The sequence below is a fragment of the Antedon mediterranea genome, chromosome 7 (genome assembly GCF_964355755.1).
Source record: "Antedon mediterranea chromosome 7, ecAntMedi1.1, whole genome shotgun sequence".
Classification (NCBI taxonomy): Eukaryota; Metazoa; Echinodermata; class Crinoidea; order Comatulida; family Antedonidae; genus Antedon; species Antedon mediterranea.
Genome location: NC_092676.1, coordinates 14,612,986 through 14,633,443, shown reverse-complemented (window position 1 = coordinate 14,633,443; position 20,458 = coordinate 14,612,986). Strand labels below are relative to the sequence as shown.

Sequence of the window (20,458 nt, the reverse complement as noted above, 5' to 3'; positions counted from 1 at the left end):
TTTAGAATGTACATATTTATATTCGCTCTAAGGAAAATTTTATGCAAACAATATCGGAAGTAGGAAGTATCAAATGTTGTACTTCTGGTCATTTTTTCGTATCACCTGATAAGCAGAAATGTTGCATGAATTCATATCTACAACACATTAGGTTTCATAATCCGTTTTAAACAGGTGTGGTCACAGTTTATTAAGGAGCTTTATTATTATTTATTCAAAATAATCATAATTTTACACAAAAGTTTTATGTGCATGTGTCATTTTTTCACATTGGCATTTTTCCGTTTATAGACAACGACTAGAAATAATGTACATATAACCTTAAATAGGCAGTTCAAATTAAATGTATAAGTGGAATTTTCGAAACTCTAAATGACATGTCTGTGTTAAAAGCAATACATTTTGCACAGCATTTTAATGCTAGGAAGGCCTATGTTGTACCACTAGGGCCAAAAGATTTACAAGGGCAAGGGAGGGAGAGAGATACTGTTCTAGCTAGGCCAAATCACTTACACCCATATCTAGTAAGTAGCTTAACTACTGTCATTAGTATCTAGGAAGACCCCACTATAGGGCATGGTTGTCTCTCTGGCCGGTCGTTGTAGTCTTCTCGCAAGAGTGTGTAACTAAACAAACTGACCGCTATGTCGTCTGCTTATAATTTTACACTCTTGCCACTGAATTTTCATCGGTACACAGTATGACTCATATTGTACCACAAAAGTGTTAAACAATCGGCTTGTTTGTTGAACTTGCAGCTCCGAAAAATATGATGAGCCTGATGATAGGTAATACACTTCAAAATCCTAATAATCTTCAGTTAAAAAACATTCCTGAAATCTCTTTAATTTTCAGGAATCCTGTGCAATGCGTAGAAACATTTAATTATCAAATTTTGAAGCCTTTTAATGTAAAATTTCATTAAAGAAAACGTTCCAAAATATTCCCATACAGCAAAAAGATCTTGTTTTCAAAATGTTCAGTTTTCACCTTCTGTATGTCCATGAATACTCAAGTAGTATATATTTTATATTATAAAAGACATTTTTTGTTATAACTTATTTTTATGTATTTTCTTTACAGACAAATGCTCTCCCATATGAGTGACAATGAATATAATGATGTAGAGAATGTTTGCTTACAGCTGCCTTTTATAAATGTTGAATACGATATTGAAGGTAGTGTTAACAAACAATTAATTACCACTCATATTTTTCTGTGAGTGATATTGAATAGAGGCTTAATTGGGGTACAGAAAGAAATTACTGCTACACACATTAATAGTAGTCTACATGTAGGTATATCATAGACCATTGTTCTCTGAACGTAGTACGAAGTATTATTAGTTGCCTACGATGTATTGATAATTGTCTACGCGTCAATCGTAGGATTAGTAAATAACTAATTAAAATCCTAAAAACCAGACTAGACCAACAAATGTTATTTAAAATGTCTTAAAAAAAAGATAACCCTTCCCTGTTAATAACATGTTATCTTACAGCAATAATACTTTTTTAAATCATAGTGCGTGATGATGAAGACACATCAACTGTCACTGAAGGTTGCTATGTAACTGTTGTGGTCAGACTCGAGAGGAATAATTTAGAGGTTGGTAATTTTTTATTACCCCAAAGATGAAACTTTATGTCTTTAGTGCTTTATTTTTCGAATGTAGGAAAATAACCACCCGGGCAATAACCACCCGGGCAATAACCACCCGGGCAATAACCACCCGGGCAATAACCACCCGGGCAATAACCACCCGGGCAATAACCACCCGGGCAATAACCACCCGGGCAATAACCACCCGGGCAATAACCACCCGGGCAATAACCACCCGGGCAATAACCACCCGGGCAATAACCACCCGGGCAATAACCACTCATTATGAACTGTAGAGTGAGAGGTGAATGACCAGGGGTGAATGACCAGGGGTGAATGACCAGAGGTGAATGACCAGGGGTGAATGACCAGGGGTGAATATTGAGGAATAAAATTACATAGAAAACTCTTGAACCTTACATCAAACATTACAACAAGCGGCACCACCGCTTCAATTACATAATCAACGGATGTGCACTCAAGATGAAGTAATTGCTTTGCGCATGCCCAGAACTGTTTTACCGTCGTGTCAGTGACCGCTACAGTGATGACGTCGTCGGAGCCTCCCCAGCCTCCCAAGCCTTAGTATGGAAAAAATGAATATAAAATAGCTACGATAAACTTCTAATTGTGTATTCTTTGAAACATTTATGATCTCGATGATAATAAACATCTGAACAACAGAAATCCACAAAATTTGGCGCGAACAAGACGTAAAAATATAGTCAAAAATAGATAAAAAGAAAGGAGAGCAAAGTTAGCTTCCACAGACAACAATGAGGCGCCCTTAAAAGGTTGGACAGCATATTCAGTAATTGGCAGTGCCGCGCATGTGGGACTAAGAAAGCAATAGAGGACAATTAGCAATTTAATTGGATTAACACGCCTTGACGGCTCGCATGAGTTTCACTCTTCCCTGGTAGGGTATATTATTTGTGGCCTGTTGTTTTATCAATCTCAATGAGATTATATTTATTACTCCCTATTGTATGCCCGACTTTAATTGATTATCTGCAGTTGGTGGATAACCTCTTGTCAGGTTCTTCTTTTTTGGTTATAATTGGTTATCCGCAACTTTAGATAAGGAAAACCCTTGTGATTGTCAGGATCTTTTTTTTTGTATTCTTCTTTTAGTCTTGGAGCCTGTAACATATTTTTTCACCCCATTTCACCCAGAAGGTTTGACCCCTTAATGTTGTTAATACTACCAAAAACATTAAAAAAAAAAGTTTTTCAGCCTGACCCTGGTAGTTGGGTCTAGTCCCCAGACCCTCTCGAAAATCCCTCCAAAACGGTTGATTTCACCCCATCTCACCCATGAACCAAAATGTGTACAAACATTGTAGTGTGTCAATACATAATATAACAAAAAAAACTAAACTAACAAAATATCAGATCGGAAAGGTCATGTCAGCTGCCCTTAATATAAAAACATATAGTACGTCATCACATACAATAAAGTCAGAACTGGCAAAATACCAGTTTGTAAAGGTCATGTCATGTCATGTCAGAGCCTCTAACCCGGCACACCCACGTTCCTTATTCAATTTCATTATGGTTTGACACAATATATTTTTTGTTTAATATCAAACAATCTACAGAAATTTTCTTAATAATTGTCTTTCTATAATTTTTTACAATTAAATTTTCAATTATGGAAAGGTCATGCCAGACCCTCTTAAAGTCACCGCCTCCCAAACATGTTTCATCCCCTACCCATGGACCAAAATTGATACAAATTTAGTGTGTCAATACATTAAAAAAAAAAAAAAAAAAAACTGCAAACAAAAAACAATAACTCGTTCAGTTTGGCCAATCTTATCGATGGTGTGTCAATGCATAACAAAAAAACATAAACTGACAAAATATCTGGTTGAGCCTTTTAGGTATCACATGATAATTGAAACGTGTTGATACATATGTAAACTAGTTTTTATAAAGGGGTTCAAATTTGGAAGCCTTTGATGGACCAACCAATTGAGATTAATTGTACATGTATTAAATTTCAAATGGTGGATGATGGTTTTTATTGGAAGAGGTGGCGATTAGGAGGGAATTCTCAACCTCAGTCGCCAAATCCCCCCCCCCCCCCCACCGTGTTGGGATTGAGTATGAACATTTAGAAAATATGAACCTATAGTTGGCCAGAGATTAAGTAAATAAATAAATAATAAAGTTCCAGCTTGGAGACAATTGTATAAAACCTACAAAAGGAAAACATTTTGTTAGTACAATCGTATCAAAGTTCTCAATTCTTTAACACTAATGTTGTTAATTTGTACTGTATACTTTTAATTTATGGAGAGAGAAAGTCACGCCCTCTCCACGACTTCTGATGCAAAGTATCCATGATATATACCATACTCACACAACATTCAATGAGATATAATAAAAAAATGAAAATAAAGGGTTTTCTTTTGTTAATTCGCTAAATTACAAAGAACTTCCATTAACCCTTTCACTGCGGAGCATTATTCCCACCTCTGTGCGTAATGTATATTTAAGAAAAACATATGGTATTTTAATAAATTGCAAAAAAATACTAATTGAGATAATTGTGTAAGTATTTTTGTGGTGTGTGATGGGCAAAGGGTTAGTCTACAGTTAGGTATAAACAAAAATGTAATTTGCATATTGATGACGTCATGTGACATCATTACAGGTATTTTGGATTTCGTGTTTTTTATCGAATCAATGATAAAAACTATATTTTCTATAAGAAATTCTTATGGAATACGTTTTTCCAACTGGATATTGATAAAGATACGTATAACAAATAAAAATATAAAAAAAAATTGAATTATTTTTATTATTTTATAAAAATTATGCACAAATCAAAGTTTTGGGGCAAAATCGTGAAAATAATGACATTTTCCAAAAATTCACTATAGTACAACTATTGTTTCAGAATTTTTTTTTTTTGCGTGTTGTGATAAACACAATGTTGCCCTATTGGGGCTGGTAAATTTTGGTTACTTTCAAAATGGCCGCCATTACGCTACTCAAAACAACTTTCCAAGATAGAATACTATTATATACACTATACTATATATAATATAACTATAGAGGGCGCATGATTTTCAAGACAATAATACAGCTATAGAGGGCCGTTTTTTTTGCTGGAAATTTTTTTTAATGACTTGCAAAAATATTCAAGTTCATCAAACAAATATAGAGGGTGCTATATATTATAGGCAAATACGATTAAATCATTGTTTTGCCCATACCCGGTATTACCGGGTATAGGCAAAACAATGATTTTGCCGGTATTACCGGGTATACGCACTTCAACGACGTTTGTTTATACCCGGTAGTACCGGGTATACGCAGTGAAAGGGTTAATCCATCGCACATTGTGTTGTTGTTGATTTCGAGATCCGCACATCCATATATACAATTTTCTTATTAAATTGATTTTTTTTTAGGGGATTAACTTTTATGTAACATTAAAATGGCCTATTCAACAAAAATATTTTAAAAGAAATTATTTTTTCAGGGGGCAATATAACTAATAAAAAAACAGTAAACTATATAATATGAAGTAACAATAATAACTTGATTCTATTGTAGAGGTGGATAAAATAAACAACAAACCATTGTCATTCATCCCACACTTTAACAACGGTGCAGTATATAATGGGTGAGCTCCTACCCACTAATTTCTGTTCTGGAAGTGATTTTATATGGTATGAATTAAGGTTTTGTTCAGACATACAGTGTATTAAGCCTAGCATAACTTAAGCCTATGCGTGTTAACTAGGCAGGCCGTTGTTCATGATAGCTACATACCCATCTTAACTAAAACCACAGAACCACTTCCAGCGGTGCTTGAATGATGTTACAAGGTTCCCTTTTTTTAGAGGTAATGAAAATATATAAGAGAAGTAGGCCTACTCAATAGAAAAAACAAGACAAATTTTCCATGAGGTCGAATATAAATTAAAATGTATCCTGATATAATGTGCTATCAGTAAACTAAATTGAGTAGACATCAGAGACCCGAGGCGCAAGGTCTCTGTTCTCGAAAACCCCAACAAAAACATACTAATATTACGTTTTATACAGGGTCTCTGTTTAAAAAAAATCTTGACATCAGAAACCTATTGCTTTTGCTGTGGTCTCTGAGAAGAATTGAATTAAGGAATTTAAAGTTATCCATTAATACTAGCAGGTACCTGTCCAATGGACGAGCATGATCTTATAATGATTGTAAGGAAAACAAAATTAAATGTATCCCTCGAATAAGCACCTCCCTGAAATGAACTCTGCCTCCCAACCTCCGCCCTATAAGGGCCCTACCAATCAATAAACACTATACTTTAAAGGTTATTGATGATCTAAGACACTCTGAAACAGAGTAGGTTTAGTTTTACGAATATCAAGCATTCCAATAATGGTAACCGACCGAAAAAATCCAAGCCAGAATGTCCTAAAACCTTTTTACCCGAGTCAGTATCAATCTGAGAACCATCGTCCAAACTTCCTAGAGGAGCACTGCTGCTTTACTCTATAACTGCAGCAGCTGCGCTGATCACATGTGCTGCTGTCTCGTATTGCTAATTACCTGAGTGACCTAATTGTGATGAATGAAAATGGCTGAGAACTACCGAATGCAGTGTTCGATTGTTCAGTGTTCGGTAGTTGCAAAGAAACTTGTCTAAAAAACACATTTTTCACAGAAATTTGACGTTCTAATATAGACTAGTGGATAAAGGGGAATAAAAAGGGAACTGTGATCGGTCCTAGTCTATTTTCTATTTTTATAAACGACTTGCCTGATTGGATAAATTCGTCTATTCGTTTGTTTGCAGACGATACAAAGATTTACAGGATAGTTAATGGTTCAAAATTTGGCAATTACCATTTAATGAACAAAAATGTAAAGTTATTCATTACGGAAAAAATCCCCAACGATTTCTTTATGAAATGTCTGGTTATTTATTATCTGAGGAAAAATGTGAAAAGGACCTGGAAGTAATTTTTTACCCTAGTTGGAATTTTAGTTATACAGGTTGCTGACCAGGTTACGTAAATTATCAAATGAGAATCGTTTGAGGGTATTAGATTTACCAACTTTAATTTATAGACGCCATAGACATGATTCAAGTTTTTTAAATTATAAATGGTATGGAGTCTGTCTCAAGTGATTTTTTTTTTAAATAGATGTCGATTTAAGGACCCGTGGACATAGGTATAAATAATTAAAGTTCCATCAAGCAAAGTTAAACTTGAGAAGAAATTCTTTTTCGTTTAGAGTTGTACTTTTGTGGAATGGTCTTTCTGACTATGTTGTTTCAGCTAGTTCTTTAAATTTGTTTAAACTTGTTTAGACTAAATGAGGCTTCCATTAAAGTTCACACTGTTTGTATAATATGACCTGCGAGGGGCTTATAAGCAATATGCTTTGCCTCAATTTCCCTCTATTCATATGACTGAGGGATTACAAGTAAACAAGTAAAAAGGTGCCCTAGCCGGAATTGGCACTAGTATAGGACTTGCGGTTTTGGAGGAAATAGAGGAACAAATTTTGGCTTAGTGCTATTATAATATAGATAGATAGATGTTTTTGTATTTTAATCTGTGGATTACCTTACGAAATGGCAGAAATGTCTTTTTTTGGTCTGAAGAGGGTAATGTTGAAGATAAATAAAACACAGTGTATAAGCATAGGCACCGCGATGAAATGTTGTGGACAGTGTGCCTATGCTAAAATTGTGTCTTCTTTTTTCTGTTTATGCAATCTAAACCATCATTCAGTAATGTAGGCCAATCTTTAAGGAACATTTTAGTCATTTTTTCCTCATACGACGCTACGTTCCGGAATTACAATTTTTAAATTAAAATGGTGTCCTGAAATCCTCTGAAAACTCCATGTTATTTCCGTTGGTTACGTTTCCCTGTGTTTAACGTTATTCAATATATTCTGTTCTTTTCTAGGCCCATGTTGAAGAGGGTAATGTTGAAGTTGAAAATCAAGAAGCTAATGTAGAAGAAATTGAGGAGAGATCTGGAAATGTAAGTTTTCCTCCCTTTTTATCTTTCAATTTCAGGAGCCTGTATTTATAATGTGTTCTTTATTTAAAAATGAAAAGTTGGACCAAAATATCGTAGGGTAATACGCACTTTACCTCGATTCAACATCATCGCTAGGCAGCAGATCCAAAAACATCTTGTTGAAGTCATAGGCTGAAAGTCCGGACGTGTAAGGTATTGATTATACTTTGTCACATTGTAGAGCGTCAAATCGCGTCAGTTCAAGTTAAATCGCTTCAGTTCAAGTTAAATCACTTCTTATAAAATTAAATTGCGTCAACCTACTGTTCTTTTAATAAACAATTTTTTACCATTGAACAGACGAAAGCTACTTAGCAGTTACATCACATATTTAAATATAAGCATATCGGCAGTATTTTCTGATTAAATTAATAATATTTATATTAATAAACCATGTGAAATGTTTAGTATAAATAATATATTATATTAGTTGTTTTTGTTTAAATGCTAATAAATAGGCAATAATGTACTTTGTAGTTCTTTATTAGATGTTAAATAAAAGAAAACACAATAAAACAATCTTGATATAGAATTTTTCTAAACATTTTTGCTTGTTTCTTGTATTGACTGACTTGATATAGATGCATAGATTAGTTTAATTTATTTATTTATATTGATGTTATTCTATAACATAGTTATAAGTTTACCAATGAAGCCATCTGGAATAACCTTTTTGTTGTTAACAATCAATGAAAATGAAATGGTGTCTGGAGAAAGTCTACAATATCCAATATTATTTAATATACTAATCAACAAAAATGTCAAAAATTCACAATAATATTAATAGTATAATTTGATTCCATATATATATATATACTTATACTATAATGCTATAATACTATAATGATTAAATATTGTGCGTAGTTTATTTTTCTTACATATTTAATTGAAACAATTTTACAATGCACTTCTAGTAGCAAAATACAACCACACTCCATAGTCAGTTGCCTCACTATAATTTCTAATATGGAAAAAAAACAAGTTTCATTGTTTAACTTTGGTGATAATAATACAGTTGTATAACTAGGCAACTACAAACAATTAAAATACTAATTTTGGTTTCTTGTTTTTAATACATTTTGTACAATACTCCATTTAAAATGGTTATATAGGCACTTGGCAGGTGGGTTGGCATCAATAGTAGTCATAATATTGGCTCTGTGTTTTTGCCTTATAAATTCTTTTCACTATAAAATATCAATATCTAACCAACAAACTTCAGGGTACTGTTGGTTTTTTATGATGATGCACCTATTTGTTGACAGTGCGATGACATCACAATGGAATATATGCTACAAAACGTTGCGATGTATATATGTATGTATGTGTGTCTTATAATACAGGTTTGTGATTGGGACAAATTGATCAATATATTGGTTGCAAAAATGTGTATTCTCAGATAGAACATATATGGTAACCAGAATCTTAAATGAACCTACTGATTTATTTATATAGCTTGAAGCAAAAGTTAAACCTAAAGTTTGGGAAAAGCAGAAGAAGAAAGTGCATAAGAAAAAAAGTGGAGGAGGAAATGCTAAGAAAAAGCAGAAAGTCAAAAAATCTTCATTAAGTAAAGAGAAGCAAAATGGCATAGTGTCTCCAGTGTCTTCTAAGGTATGTAAAATCTATTTAGAAAGCAAAGATTTCTAGTAATAAATGTACCAATTATTTAAAAAAATTAAATCTCAATGATTTCAAATGTTTACAATATCTTTATCATAAAAAAAACTTGACAATGAAAGCTTTTAAGTTAGATCACTCAACTATGACATCATCAAGGCAGCATTTTGCGAATTCATTATATCAATCATATATATTTCATATTGAATTCGCTATATATATATATTATAAAAAAAAGTTGGTTTGCAGGGGTGTTGCCCTAGTGGCCCTGGCAACACCATTAATTTCATACTAAATGTTTTTTCTGCCACTAAATTGTAATTTAGATCCCATTCCAAAGTATAAAATATCCATGAGGCCAGTAGCTAGATCAACTTTGCACTTTGAGGTCCAGAGAATTTGGTTTAGGGTGGTCAAACAATAATTTTTGGCTTGGTTACACATTTTGAAAATGTGGCAAAAGGTCAGGGTGAAAGGTTATAAGACCAAACACCAATAGGTCCTTAAATCTCGACAACCACTGGTCACAGAAGGTATACATTTATATTCAGTCTAAAAAGTATTTTAGTCAAAAATTACCTTTGACCCACAACCCAGGGCATGTATGTATCTCTGTAACTACTGGTCGGACACTTGAATTTGGTCTTAAATTGTTCGAAATATACGTTTTAAAAAATGTTACAAAAGGTCAAAGGGTCGGGGTCAAAATTATATAAACAAATATAAATAGGTACTTGTATCTCGGTAACCACTGGTCGCAACAAGTTTGGTTTCAAATTGTTCAGAAGGCATGCATTTATATTCAGTCATTTTAGTAAAAAATGATCATAAATGCTATTTCTGACCTTTGACCCACATACCAAGGCATCTTCATATCTCTGTAAGTATACTGGTTGTAGAAACTTAAATTTGGTATCAAATTTTTTTGAAATATACATAATTACATTCATTCTAATAGAAAATTTGTTATATAGTCCAAACACACATGCCTTAGGGTACATTAATTTCAAGCATTTTTAAGCCAATTATTTTGTTTTGTAGTTGATGATATATGTCTGTTTCGATCCTCAGTTAGGGAGGTGGCTATTGATCGGATCTCCTGCATAACAAAACATGCATTTTCTATGCAGGCGTGCATATTGCACTCATCAGCTGGGAAACCAATAGCGTAATACTCTCAATAAACAACTCAACAATTACTTAAAACTTGTAGTAAACGTTATGAAAGACAAAATTGGAAATATAAACAACTTGTCATAAAATGGATGTTAAATAGAACGAGATGACATTAACTACTCACTCACCGTATATTATCAAAAGGTTTTTTTCCCTTTTCTGAGTATGGAACGTTACGGCTGAGTTCAAATCGACGGCTCTTATCGTAGACATAGACATAGACATCGCTTTATTCATCCATAAATTTGGAAATTACAGTGTTCATAGCTTTCTCTCTCATCAAATATAACAACAGACTTAAATACAGACAAAATAATAATATGACTAACGAACATATCTTCTATTGAAAAGGCCAATACCTCTTGGAATGAAAGAGTTGGGATATCGATTCGTGTTAGCCGCCGGTACCCTCAGTCTACCGCTGCGTTGTACTATGCAACTGCTAATAGTCGAATGCAACGGGTGACTTTCGTCAGACATTACGTCATCAAATTTACCAGCTAATCGCTCTTGGTAGACCGAGTGTACCGACTGCAGTACCGATAATCCTCTCAAACCTATTGACAAACCTTTGTAGTCTGTCCCTACCACCTTGTGAGATGTTTCCACCCCAGCTAACCAACCTTTGTAGTCTGTCCCTATCACCTTGTGAGATGTTTCCACCCCAGCTAACCAACCTTTGTAGTCTGTCCCTATCACCTTGTGAGATGTTTCCACCCCAGCTAACCAACCTTTGTAGTCTGTCCCTATCACCTTGTGACATGTTTCCACCCCAGCTAACCAACCTTTGTAGTCTGTCCCTATCACCTTGTGACATGTTTCCACCCCAGCTAACCAACCTTTGTAGTCTGTCCCTATCACCTTGTGACATGTTTCTACCCCAGCTAACCAACCTTTGTAGTCTGTCCCTATCACCTTGTGACATGTTTCCACCCCAGCTAACCAACCTTTGTAGTCTGTCCCTATCACCTTGTGACATGTTTCCACCCCAGCTAACCAACCTTTGTAGTCTGTCCCTATCACCTTGTGAGATGTTTCCACCCCAGCTAACCAACCTTTGTAGTCTGTCCCTATCACCTTGTGAGATGTTTCCACCCCAGCTAACCAACCTTTGTAGTCTGTCCCTATCACCTTGTGAGATGTTTCCACCCCAGCTAACCAACCTTTGTAGTCTGTCCCTATCACCTTGTGACATGTTTCCACCCCAGCTAACCAACCTTTGTAGTCTGTCCCTATCACCTTGTGACATGTTTCCACCCCAGCTAACCAACCTTTGTAGTCTGTTCCTATCACCTTGTGACATGTTTCCACCCAGCTAACCAACCTTTGTAGTCTGTCCCTATCACCTTGTGAGATGTTTCCACCCCAGCTAACAAACCTTTGTAGTCTGTCCCTATCACCTTGTGAGATGTTTCCACCCCAGCTAACCAACCTTTGTAGTCTGTCCCTATCACCTTGTGAGATGTTTCCACCCCAGCAAACCAACCTTTGTAGTCTGTCCCTACCACCTTGTGAGATGTTTCCACCCCAGCAAACCAACCTTTGTAGTCTGTCCCTACCACCTTGTGAGATGTTTCCACCCCAGCAAACCAACCTTTGTAGTCTGTCCCTACCACCTTGTGAGATGTTTCCACCCCAGCTATCAACCTTTGTAGTCTGTCCCTATCACCTTGTGAGATGTTTCCACCCCAGCAAACCAACCTTTGTAGTCTGTCCCTACCACCTTGTGAGATGTTTCCACCCCAGCAAACCAACCTTTGTAGTCTGTCCCTATCACCTTGTGAGATGTTTCCACCCCAGCAAACCAACCTTTGTAGTCTGTCCCTATCACCTTGTGACATGTTTCCACCCCAGCTAACCAACCTTTGTAGTCTGTCCCTACCACCTTGTGAGATGTTTCCACCCCAGCAAACCAAACAATAGCTATGTAAACCGAGAATAATGGAATTATAGTAAGATAACAATATTTCTTTTCGTACATCAAATGAATTCAGTTTCCTGAAACAGAACATCCTTACGTTAAGTTTTTTAACCAAATGATCAATAAAAATACCCCACGAAAGTTTGTTATCGTTTGTCACCCCCAGATACTTATAAGACTTATCTGATCATTCAGATCTCCTGCATAACAAAACATGCATTGTCTATGCAGGAATGCATATTGCACTCATCACCACCCTACACATTATATAAAACAACTCAACAATTAGTTACAACTCATAGTAAATGTTATGAAACAAAGTTACAAAATTGGGTATATAAAAGAGTTAACTCAACAACTTAACAACACATTTATGTTAAATAAGATCACATACTCACCATAAATAATCAAAGAAGCCACGGCTGATGCTGGGTATAAACAAAGGGTTTTTCCCTCTCCGAGTGGGATGGCACTGGGCGATAGAACTGGTATTTTATCCCACTTCGGATGCTAGATTGCCTAGCCTAATGGGTTTTTGATTGAATTCAACCATTTATTTTGTCTTTTTGGAAACATTTTTTTTTTCCATAGTAATTAACTTGATTAAAACTTCGAAATGACCTATTAACATTTTTCTTTTTTTATTAATCTTAATTTTTCATGTTTTTGGGGAAAATACAAGAAGAGCTTTATATAGTGTATATTACTATTTCTGGAAAAATTTGTCCTAGTTACAAAATCTGATTCTGTACATTTTGTTACATTTAAAAATATTTTTACAGGAAGAAGAAAAAGAGAACTCTGAATGCGGATCCGAAGAAGACGATGATGATTGTGATGATAAATCAAAGATATCTGGGTATGTCATATGTGTAATGTTTAGTATGTCTGTGTTTTCATATCTATTTTTAAGAACCTATAATTAACTATCCATCACTTCTATCACTCACATCTTTAGTCGCGTGGACGCGACTCCATAGTTCACTATGTCTGTCGGTCTGTCTGTCGGTCCGGTATCACTATGCATTTTATCGCTTTCTGACCTTATCTTGATATCAGTTTAATCTAGCTAAGTAAATTTTTCACAGTATATTCCTTATGGCCAGGAATCGATGTGGTTATGTTTTTACGGTGCGCAATAAAAAATTACGCGGTCTACGCACGATTTAACGAAATCACGTTTGTAATCATATCTTCACAACCATGAATCACAATTAAATAAAATTTGGTACTCATAAATTTCAGGGCATAAATCATCATATGGCAATACAATTACGTGCGTAGCGCATGTAACGCATGCGTACGCGCGCTTACAATTTTCAAAATTTATTTTCGATGAAATAAGAGTACGTTTCAGGCAATTTTAAGCGTTTACAAAATTGCCATGAGTGCGCAGAATTTTGCGCGCGCACTGCGCGTTAAATATTATCTCGCACTCTTTTTGCCCGATTTCTGTTTTCTTGACTTACTTTTCAACTCGAAATTACCTTATACGAGCACGTCAAAAGTGACAGGCTACGCACGTGTAAATTAAAAAAATATAAATGTTTTTAAACATTTCAACATTTTTAAACATGTTCAGTAATTTCGGTCAGTTGGTAGGTTGGTCGGTCGGTCGGTAAACACTAATGAGCACGCGACTGCAGCCATCTATATGGCCTTGATAATATTATTTGTTAGTCAAATGATTTTGATGATTTCTATGGCGTGTTTTCCTTTATTTAATATCAAACAAGCATCATACTGTAGTATTCAAATTCACGATATGATAAAACATTTTTTATTTAAAAAAAGGATGGGCTTGAAATTTTAGTTTTGTAGTTGTTCAATGGCAGTTGTTTTAGACCCATTAATTTTAAGCATAATGTAAAGTGCTTTAATCAACCTACATTTATTTTGTGTTTGTATAGGTGTTATTTTATTAGGCTCCTGAGAGATATCACAGATTTTTTTCTGACTGCATCTTAGTGTTCTTACTCTTATTGACTGCCTCCTATCTTGGATATTAATGTGTTTGTCATATAATTGTTTGAAGGCAGGGCCATATGCAAAAGGTCCTCATTTTATAGGTTCTTAAAATAAATCTAATAAATCTCTATTCTTTTGTACACAAATGTTGTAAATAAAGAGGCATTTTTTTAAAACTATGAAAAAACTATGTGTAAAAAATTATATCAGATGACTAAATATAGTTTATATAACTTTTTTTTTTTATGTTTCTAGTATTTTTATTCAACTTCAGAGTTTTATTTTCATGCTATAGCAACAATTATCCACCGTATATCCACCATCTTTTTTCACCTTCTAGGGAGTCACCAGACATGTTATTATCAACTTTGTAGAACTCCCTACCAATCACAATCAGACAATGCACTTCCCTTAACTGCAATGCACAAGACTTAACTTAAGACATTCCTTTTCCAACAAGCTTTTCATTAATTTAACATTTCCTGTTTTTATTTTTGATGTATAGTGCATTGAGAGCTTGCTTATATGCGCTATATAAGAACAGACTATTATTATTATTATTACATTAGGTTAAACTACCTAACTATTGAAAAAATGTCTTCCTGGTTTTTATAGCCGAATTTTGCCAAATTTTGTATTTGTTGACCATTTTAAGGGAAATTCATGTTTTTTCGTCTTGATTTCTATTACAAATATTTGATTTATGTACAATTAACCAGATATTATATTTTAAATTAATGCCTGTACCTGAGCTTAACATATATGTGATGGTTTTACTGTGCCAATGCTTTTGGTCAAACCATGGATAAATCACACTTGTGAATTGTGGACAAAAGTGTTTTGAGGGCGCTTTTCATTTAAACATTAGAACGAGTCTGTCTAACCACTGAGAATATATTGAAACACCTAAAGACTTCACGCGAGCTTGACGACCTGACTAAGAAATTTATTACTATAGATTTTCACTTCATACACACTTATCACTGAACAATATTTGTGTGTGTGTCTTGTATGCCTCATTTACTCTCATTTTTTTTGCATAAAACTGTATAATCAATCGTATCATGAGTTTTGACAATGTCCAGTTCTTTTTTTACTTTTTTGTATTTTGTTCCTAGGACCAACAATTAATTGTTCAAAACATACATATTTATCATGATCCATGATCATAAATATTTACAAATTTTATTTTCAGAGATGAAGATACAAACATTACATCTGATGAAGTTGAGGATGAAGACTGGAATAATTATCAAAAAGATACCAAAAGAAAAGAAAAAGTTCTAGAAAGTCAATCAAGAGAGTCATACTTGGTTCACTGTCCATACTTTCCAGATGTAATTTTTTTTTATTTCTGTTAATTTACATACTCATTTTAATGTATCCAACCCTTAATTTAAAGAAATCAAGAGTTTTTGTAAATTTTTTTTTTCTTATTTTAAAGATATTTCAAATGTTTAGATTCATATTCCAGGGATGATGGGGAGTGATATCTACTAGGAGCCTAGGTCATTGATTCAGTTTAGAATTCATGTTCAGAATTCATGTTCTGTGCCTGTTGTGTTTATATATATATATATAAGTATCTCTTCGGAAATCCTGTTTCGTGATTAAAAATACTGAAAAAGATGAGGGTGTATCAATTTGATCCCTGGTGCGCGTGTGTACAATTGAGGAACTAGTTGTTTTCCGCCGTACCATGCCAAGAGTCGCTATCGAATCGTATTTGAACAATACCATGAAAGCCCCAGGGTCTAGTGGTTAGAACATCGGCATATCAAGCAGAAGGTTCCAGGTTCAAAACAGGACTAGTCCCTCAGTTGTACACACACGCACAAGAGATGAAATTGATATGCCCTCATCTTTCAGTGTTTTATTCAAGAAGTCTAAATTGCCCGGTGATATACTATGGAATGCCTCCTCTTCCGTCAGTTCACATTTATCATGCAGTACACATTTACAGTACAGTATCTTTCCATTTAACATCTTCATCTTTCTTTACAATTTTGTGAATTGACTAAATAAGGTGAAATGGGGCAAATTTAGACTGGCTTCTTCTATTGTGTGGACAATAATGCATCCTATTTTTTTCTTATCTTTACTGGACTATAATCCTAAAAAACTTTGGGATAGAATCCATTAATTAATTCCTAAAAACAAATCTTAATAATAATGGAAAGTTCTATGTTACTGTAGTGTTAGTGGTTTTATAGCGCTGCGCCTTTAGGCAGTTATATTCAATGGGACGGAAGCATTAGGAAACTGTAGCGGAACCTATAGTACTAAGGCTGACAAGTGGGAATTTGTAAACTGAGACGAGTCATGCTCAAACCCTTAAGCACGTCTGGGAAAAGAGAGTCTGAGTATGCAGATAGGTACTGTATCCTGCAAATAGTAGTCTGTAAGACCTGTTAAAAAAACAATGTACAGTATTCGGTTTGGCTTTCAAAATAAGCTGGGTATAATAACGTCAATTATTATTGAAACATTTTTGCCGAAAGGTGTGTTAGGCCTATAGATGAAGAATTGTTAGATAGTGAGTACGTTTGTCGGCGGCTGGAACATTTGTTTAAATGAATGTTGGGGTATGTTGGTAACTACGACCTTTGGAAGTAACGCCCCTACCCTGGACTATGTACAGTACTATAGTTTAGTTTATAAAATATTTTTGTTCTGAACAATAGGCCAGAACAATAATTTAAACTGTTACATTAAAAGTCAAGAAATATTTCTAATTGTTATTATATTCCTTTGCCATTTATTGCCATATTGGCGAGAAACCCAGGTAAAATTTATTGGGGTTTTTACATAATACTGGAGCATAAAAGTAAAAGTTTTCTTCATTATATTTTTAGGAAAAAAATGAATGGTGGTGGGTCTACATTGCTGATAGAAAATCAAAGACCTTAATCACTTTGCCAAATATGGTTTATGACTTAAAGCCTGGAAAACAGAAAGAGGTTAGTATTTTTGTATTTTTTTTGTTATATTATGTTTCCGTCAGAAAACTTTATTGTCCAAGTAGAAATGCACTCCGAAATTGCATACTCCACCTAATGTAAAATTCCCCTACATAAGATTTCTCTGGAAATATATATAAATCCAAAGTCAAATTACTGAAAAAGTGACAATGCTGTGGGTATCATTGGCTGGATCTCAATGGAGATACAAAATAAAAGCGAAAAGCTAAATCAAAACGAGAAGTAAAACAGCCTGAAAAGTTAGCAGAGCTTTCGGGCAAGACTAGCCCTTCATCAGTGCAAGTGAAGGAATTTGGATAACGTCATAGTATAAGTGCTGCCTGGGTGGACAGGAATAAAAGAAAATATATATATATATATATATATATTGTCATTTGTTCAGTAATTTGCCCTTGGATTAATATACATATATATATATATCCCGCCTCGTGAACAAAAATACTGAAAATGAGGGCGTACCAATTTGATCTAGATGGTGCGCGTGCGTACAACTGAGGACTAGTGCTGTTCCGCCGTATTACGCCGAGAATGTTAAAGAGTCGCTATCCATTCGAGAACAATACCATGAAAGCCCCAGTGGTCTACCATCACGATGTGCTTGTTCGATCCTGGTAGGAGTGGGCGATTAAAGTGTGAACTAATTTTCGGCTATTTCAATGAAATTTAATACCCACTAGATGCTCACCTTTATTTAAGATAAAAGTTTCAGTAGTAAGCTAAGTAAGCTAATACTGTACTAATTATATTGATCCTTTCAGCGGTAAATTATGATAAAAAGAGAGAAACAATACACTACCTAGTAGCTTGCAGTGAAAATCCTCTCGTGTACAGTCTTTAGCCCTAACCTGGCTAGGCTTAGTTTTGTTTTGTAATTAACCATAAAACGTACATTTAAGAAAAGGAATGATCTGGTTTAATGTTTTAAAGTAATATATTACATTATATTTACAAAACATAGAAATGTGTAGAGATTGGGGCTTTAATTAACATACTAATCCGACCACCATAAATTATTTGGGGTGGAGTTGGATTTCCTCTATCTCCTAATAGGAGTCATATGGCCGAGCGGTTAAGGCAGGGGCGCCGTTTATCGTACCTAAAGAGCCAACAACAACATCGGCAAGGGTTCGAGGCCGACTCGCTCCTAGTTCTGGTGGTGGAACAAGTCTTCTCGGATAAGGACTATAAACCGTAGGTCCAGTGTACACAGTTATAACCTGTGTGTACTTAAAAGAACCCAGTTCATTATTCGAAAAAGAGTAGGGGGTTACCCCGGTGAACTGGTTCACACAATAGCCTCTGTATCAGGGGGATTACCACCTATCTGATAGGACAGTGATTAATTCACTATTGGTAATCCTTGGCCACAGTGCCTAAAGACATAAAATAAAATAAATAATAAATAATAAATCTTCCCGAATGCTGCCAATACTAATTTTTTTTTGGGCTGCCCACCCTAAAAAAAGCCACCCTGGGATTTCTGTAACTACATCCCTGTACATTCTTATCCAAAATTCCAAATTAAGAGAGAAATTGACTTTTGACAAAATCAAATGCATTATTCTGAATCTTTAGGGACATTTTTTATATTTTTAAACATTCTTATTCAAAATTGTGGTCAAAAATTCTATTTTTTATTCCGCCAGGTTTTACTACAATTCAATGCTAGAAAGAAAGGTGTTTTCAACTATCACATTTGCGTCATATCAGATTCTTATCTAGACCTCAATCAGTATATTCCCATGAAGGTATGTATTACAATTTGGAAGAAAATCGGGTGTAGAATGTAGAAGCGAGGTATAACTCGGATAATTTCCTGAAATGTGTGCTAAATTGATTAGAAATTGATTTCGGGTATTTTTCACATTTGTAGCAATCATGCACGTAACATTTATATCAAGTTTACCTTTGATACAATATGAAACATAAATTCATCAAGTTTCATTTTTTATCAATCTAAAAATGTCATAAAATCATTCTACAGTACACAATAATTTTATAAAATAAAAGTTTCCCACACATCTTAACTTACAGTCTGCAACAAAAATTGTGGAAGGAAAGAAGATAACTAGTCACAGTTTGGCTATTGCACAACACAGCGTACAACATGCACATGCTATATTATAGGCAGCATGATTGTTTGAACAGCATAGCCATAGGCATTTCAGCTGATAAAAACATAACAAGTTTTACATAAATACTAATTCTATAACTACAACTCACAAAATTTGGTTTCATGCAAAAACAGTCGGGTGAATTGCCTAGTGCTAATCAGGATTAAAAGATATTAAATTATTTTATTCCTAATGAACATGAAAATGTCTAAAAGGCAAAGTACATTGTGAAAACTACGGTATATATATTTTTCAGTTAAATACGACTACAATATTTCACCCACAGCTTTTTGTAAAAGAACACAAGGAGGTGAAACGTGAGTCATCAGACGATGAAGATGATAAGGAAGAAAATGACAGTGATGGTTCAGATTATACAACACAAGATGAGAGTGATGACGATTAAAGATAAATATCTCAATACCCTTACAGTAGTACTAAAGGGGCACCTATTTTCAAAATTGGAATTGAAAACGTGCTTATTACTAAAGTTACTAAAGCCTGTTGGTCGCTTGTCAGTCCATGGAGCAACAACGGTCATACATTGGACCTTTTGATGAATTGCATATATTTAGATAATGAAAAAACATAATTTTTTCAAACATGATTTCCAACAAGTTGAACTTGCCTAAATACTGAACCTATTTAAATTCATAGTCCCTGTCTAAAATCCACAAGGATACCATTAACTTTTGACAGTTGACTAAAAAAATGTATTATGACTTTAATACTGTTGTTACTACTGTACATCTTATCCTTTTAATTAAAATGATTAGTTTATATTACACTAGCATATTATTTTCATGTTAAAAAAAATAAAATTGTTTTCTCCAAGAAATGAGTACGAGTGGACGTCATAACACTGCAAAAGTTTACCAAAATCAAGCGAACATTTTCTGAGAATAGAGTAAAGTGAATTTCAGTCAATTTATATTTGCAAACTGTGATTTATTGATTTTTTAAATTTTATTTTAAATAAAGCTTTTAATTAGGTTATTGCCTGGGTCAATAGGACGCCAGCC

General features: G+C 34.4%; 1 protein-coding gene across 1 annotated transcript in view; it reads left to right on the top strand.

Annotated features, from left to right (window-relative positions):
• LOC140053864 (translocation protein SEC63 homolog) overlaps nucleotides 1–20,367 on the top strand; it is a 51,219-nt gene extending 30,852 nt beyond the window's left edge. The window contains exons 13-21 of the mRNA XM_072098592.1: nucleotides 1,084–1,178; nucleotides 1,526–1,608; nucleotides 7,540–7,617; nucleotides 9,112–9,270; nucleotides 13,156–13,232; nucleotides 15,537–15,678; nucleotides 17,197–17,301; nucleotides 18,969–19,070; nucleotides 19,723–20,367. Coding sequence (XP_071954693.1) covers nucleotides 1,084–1,178; nucleotides 1,526–1,608; nucleotides 7,540–7,617; nucleotides 9,112–9,270; nucleotides 13,156–13,232; nucleotides 15,537–15,678; nucleotides 17,197–17,301; nucleotides 18,969–19,070; nucleotides 19,723–19,842 — 961 coding nt within the window. The 3' untranslated portion in view covers nucleotides 19,843–20,367. The remainder of the gene's footprint in view (nucleotides 1–1,083; nucleotides 1,179–1,525; nucleotides 1,609–7,539; nucleotides 7,618–9,111; nucleotides 9,271–13,155; nucleotides 13,233–15,536; nucleotides 15,679–17,196; nucleotides 17,302–18,968; nucleotides 19,071–19,722) is intronic.
• The last annotated feature ends 91 nt before the right edge of the window (nucleotides 20,368–20,458 follow it).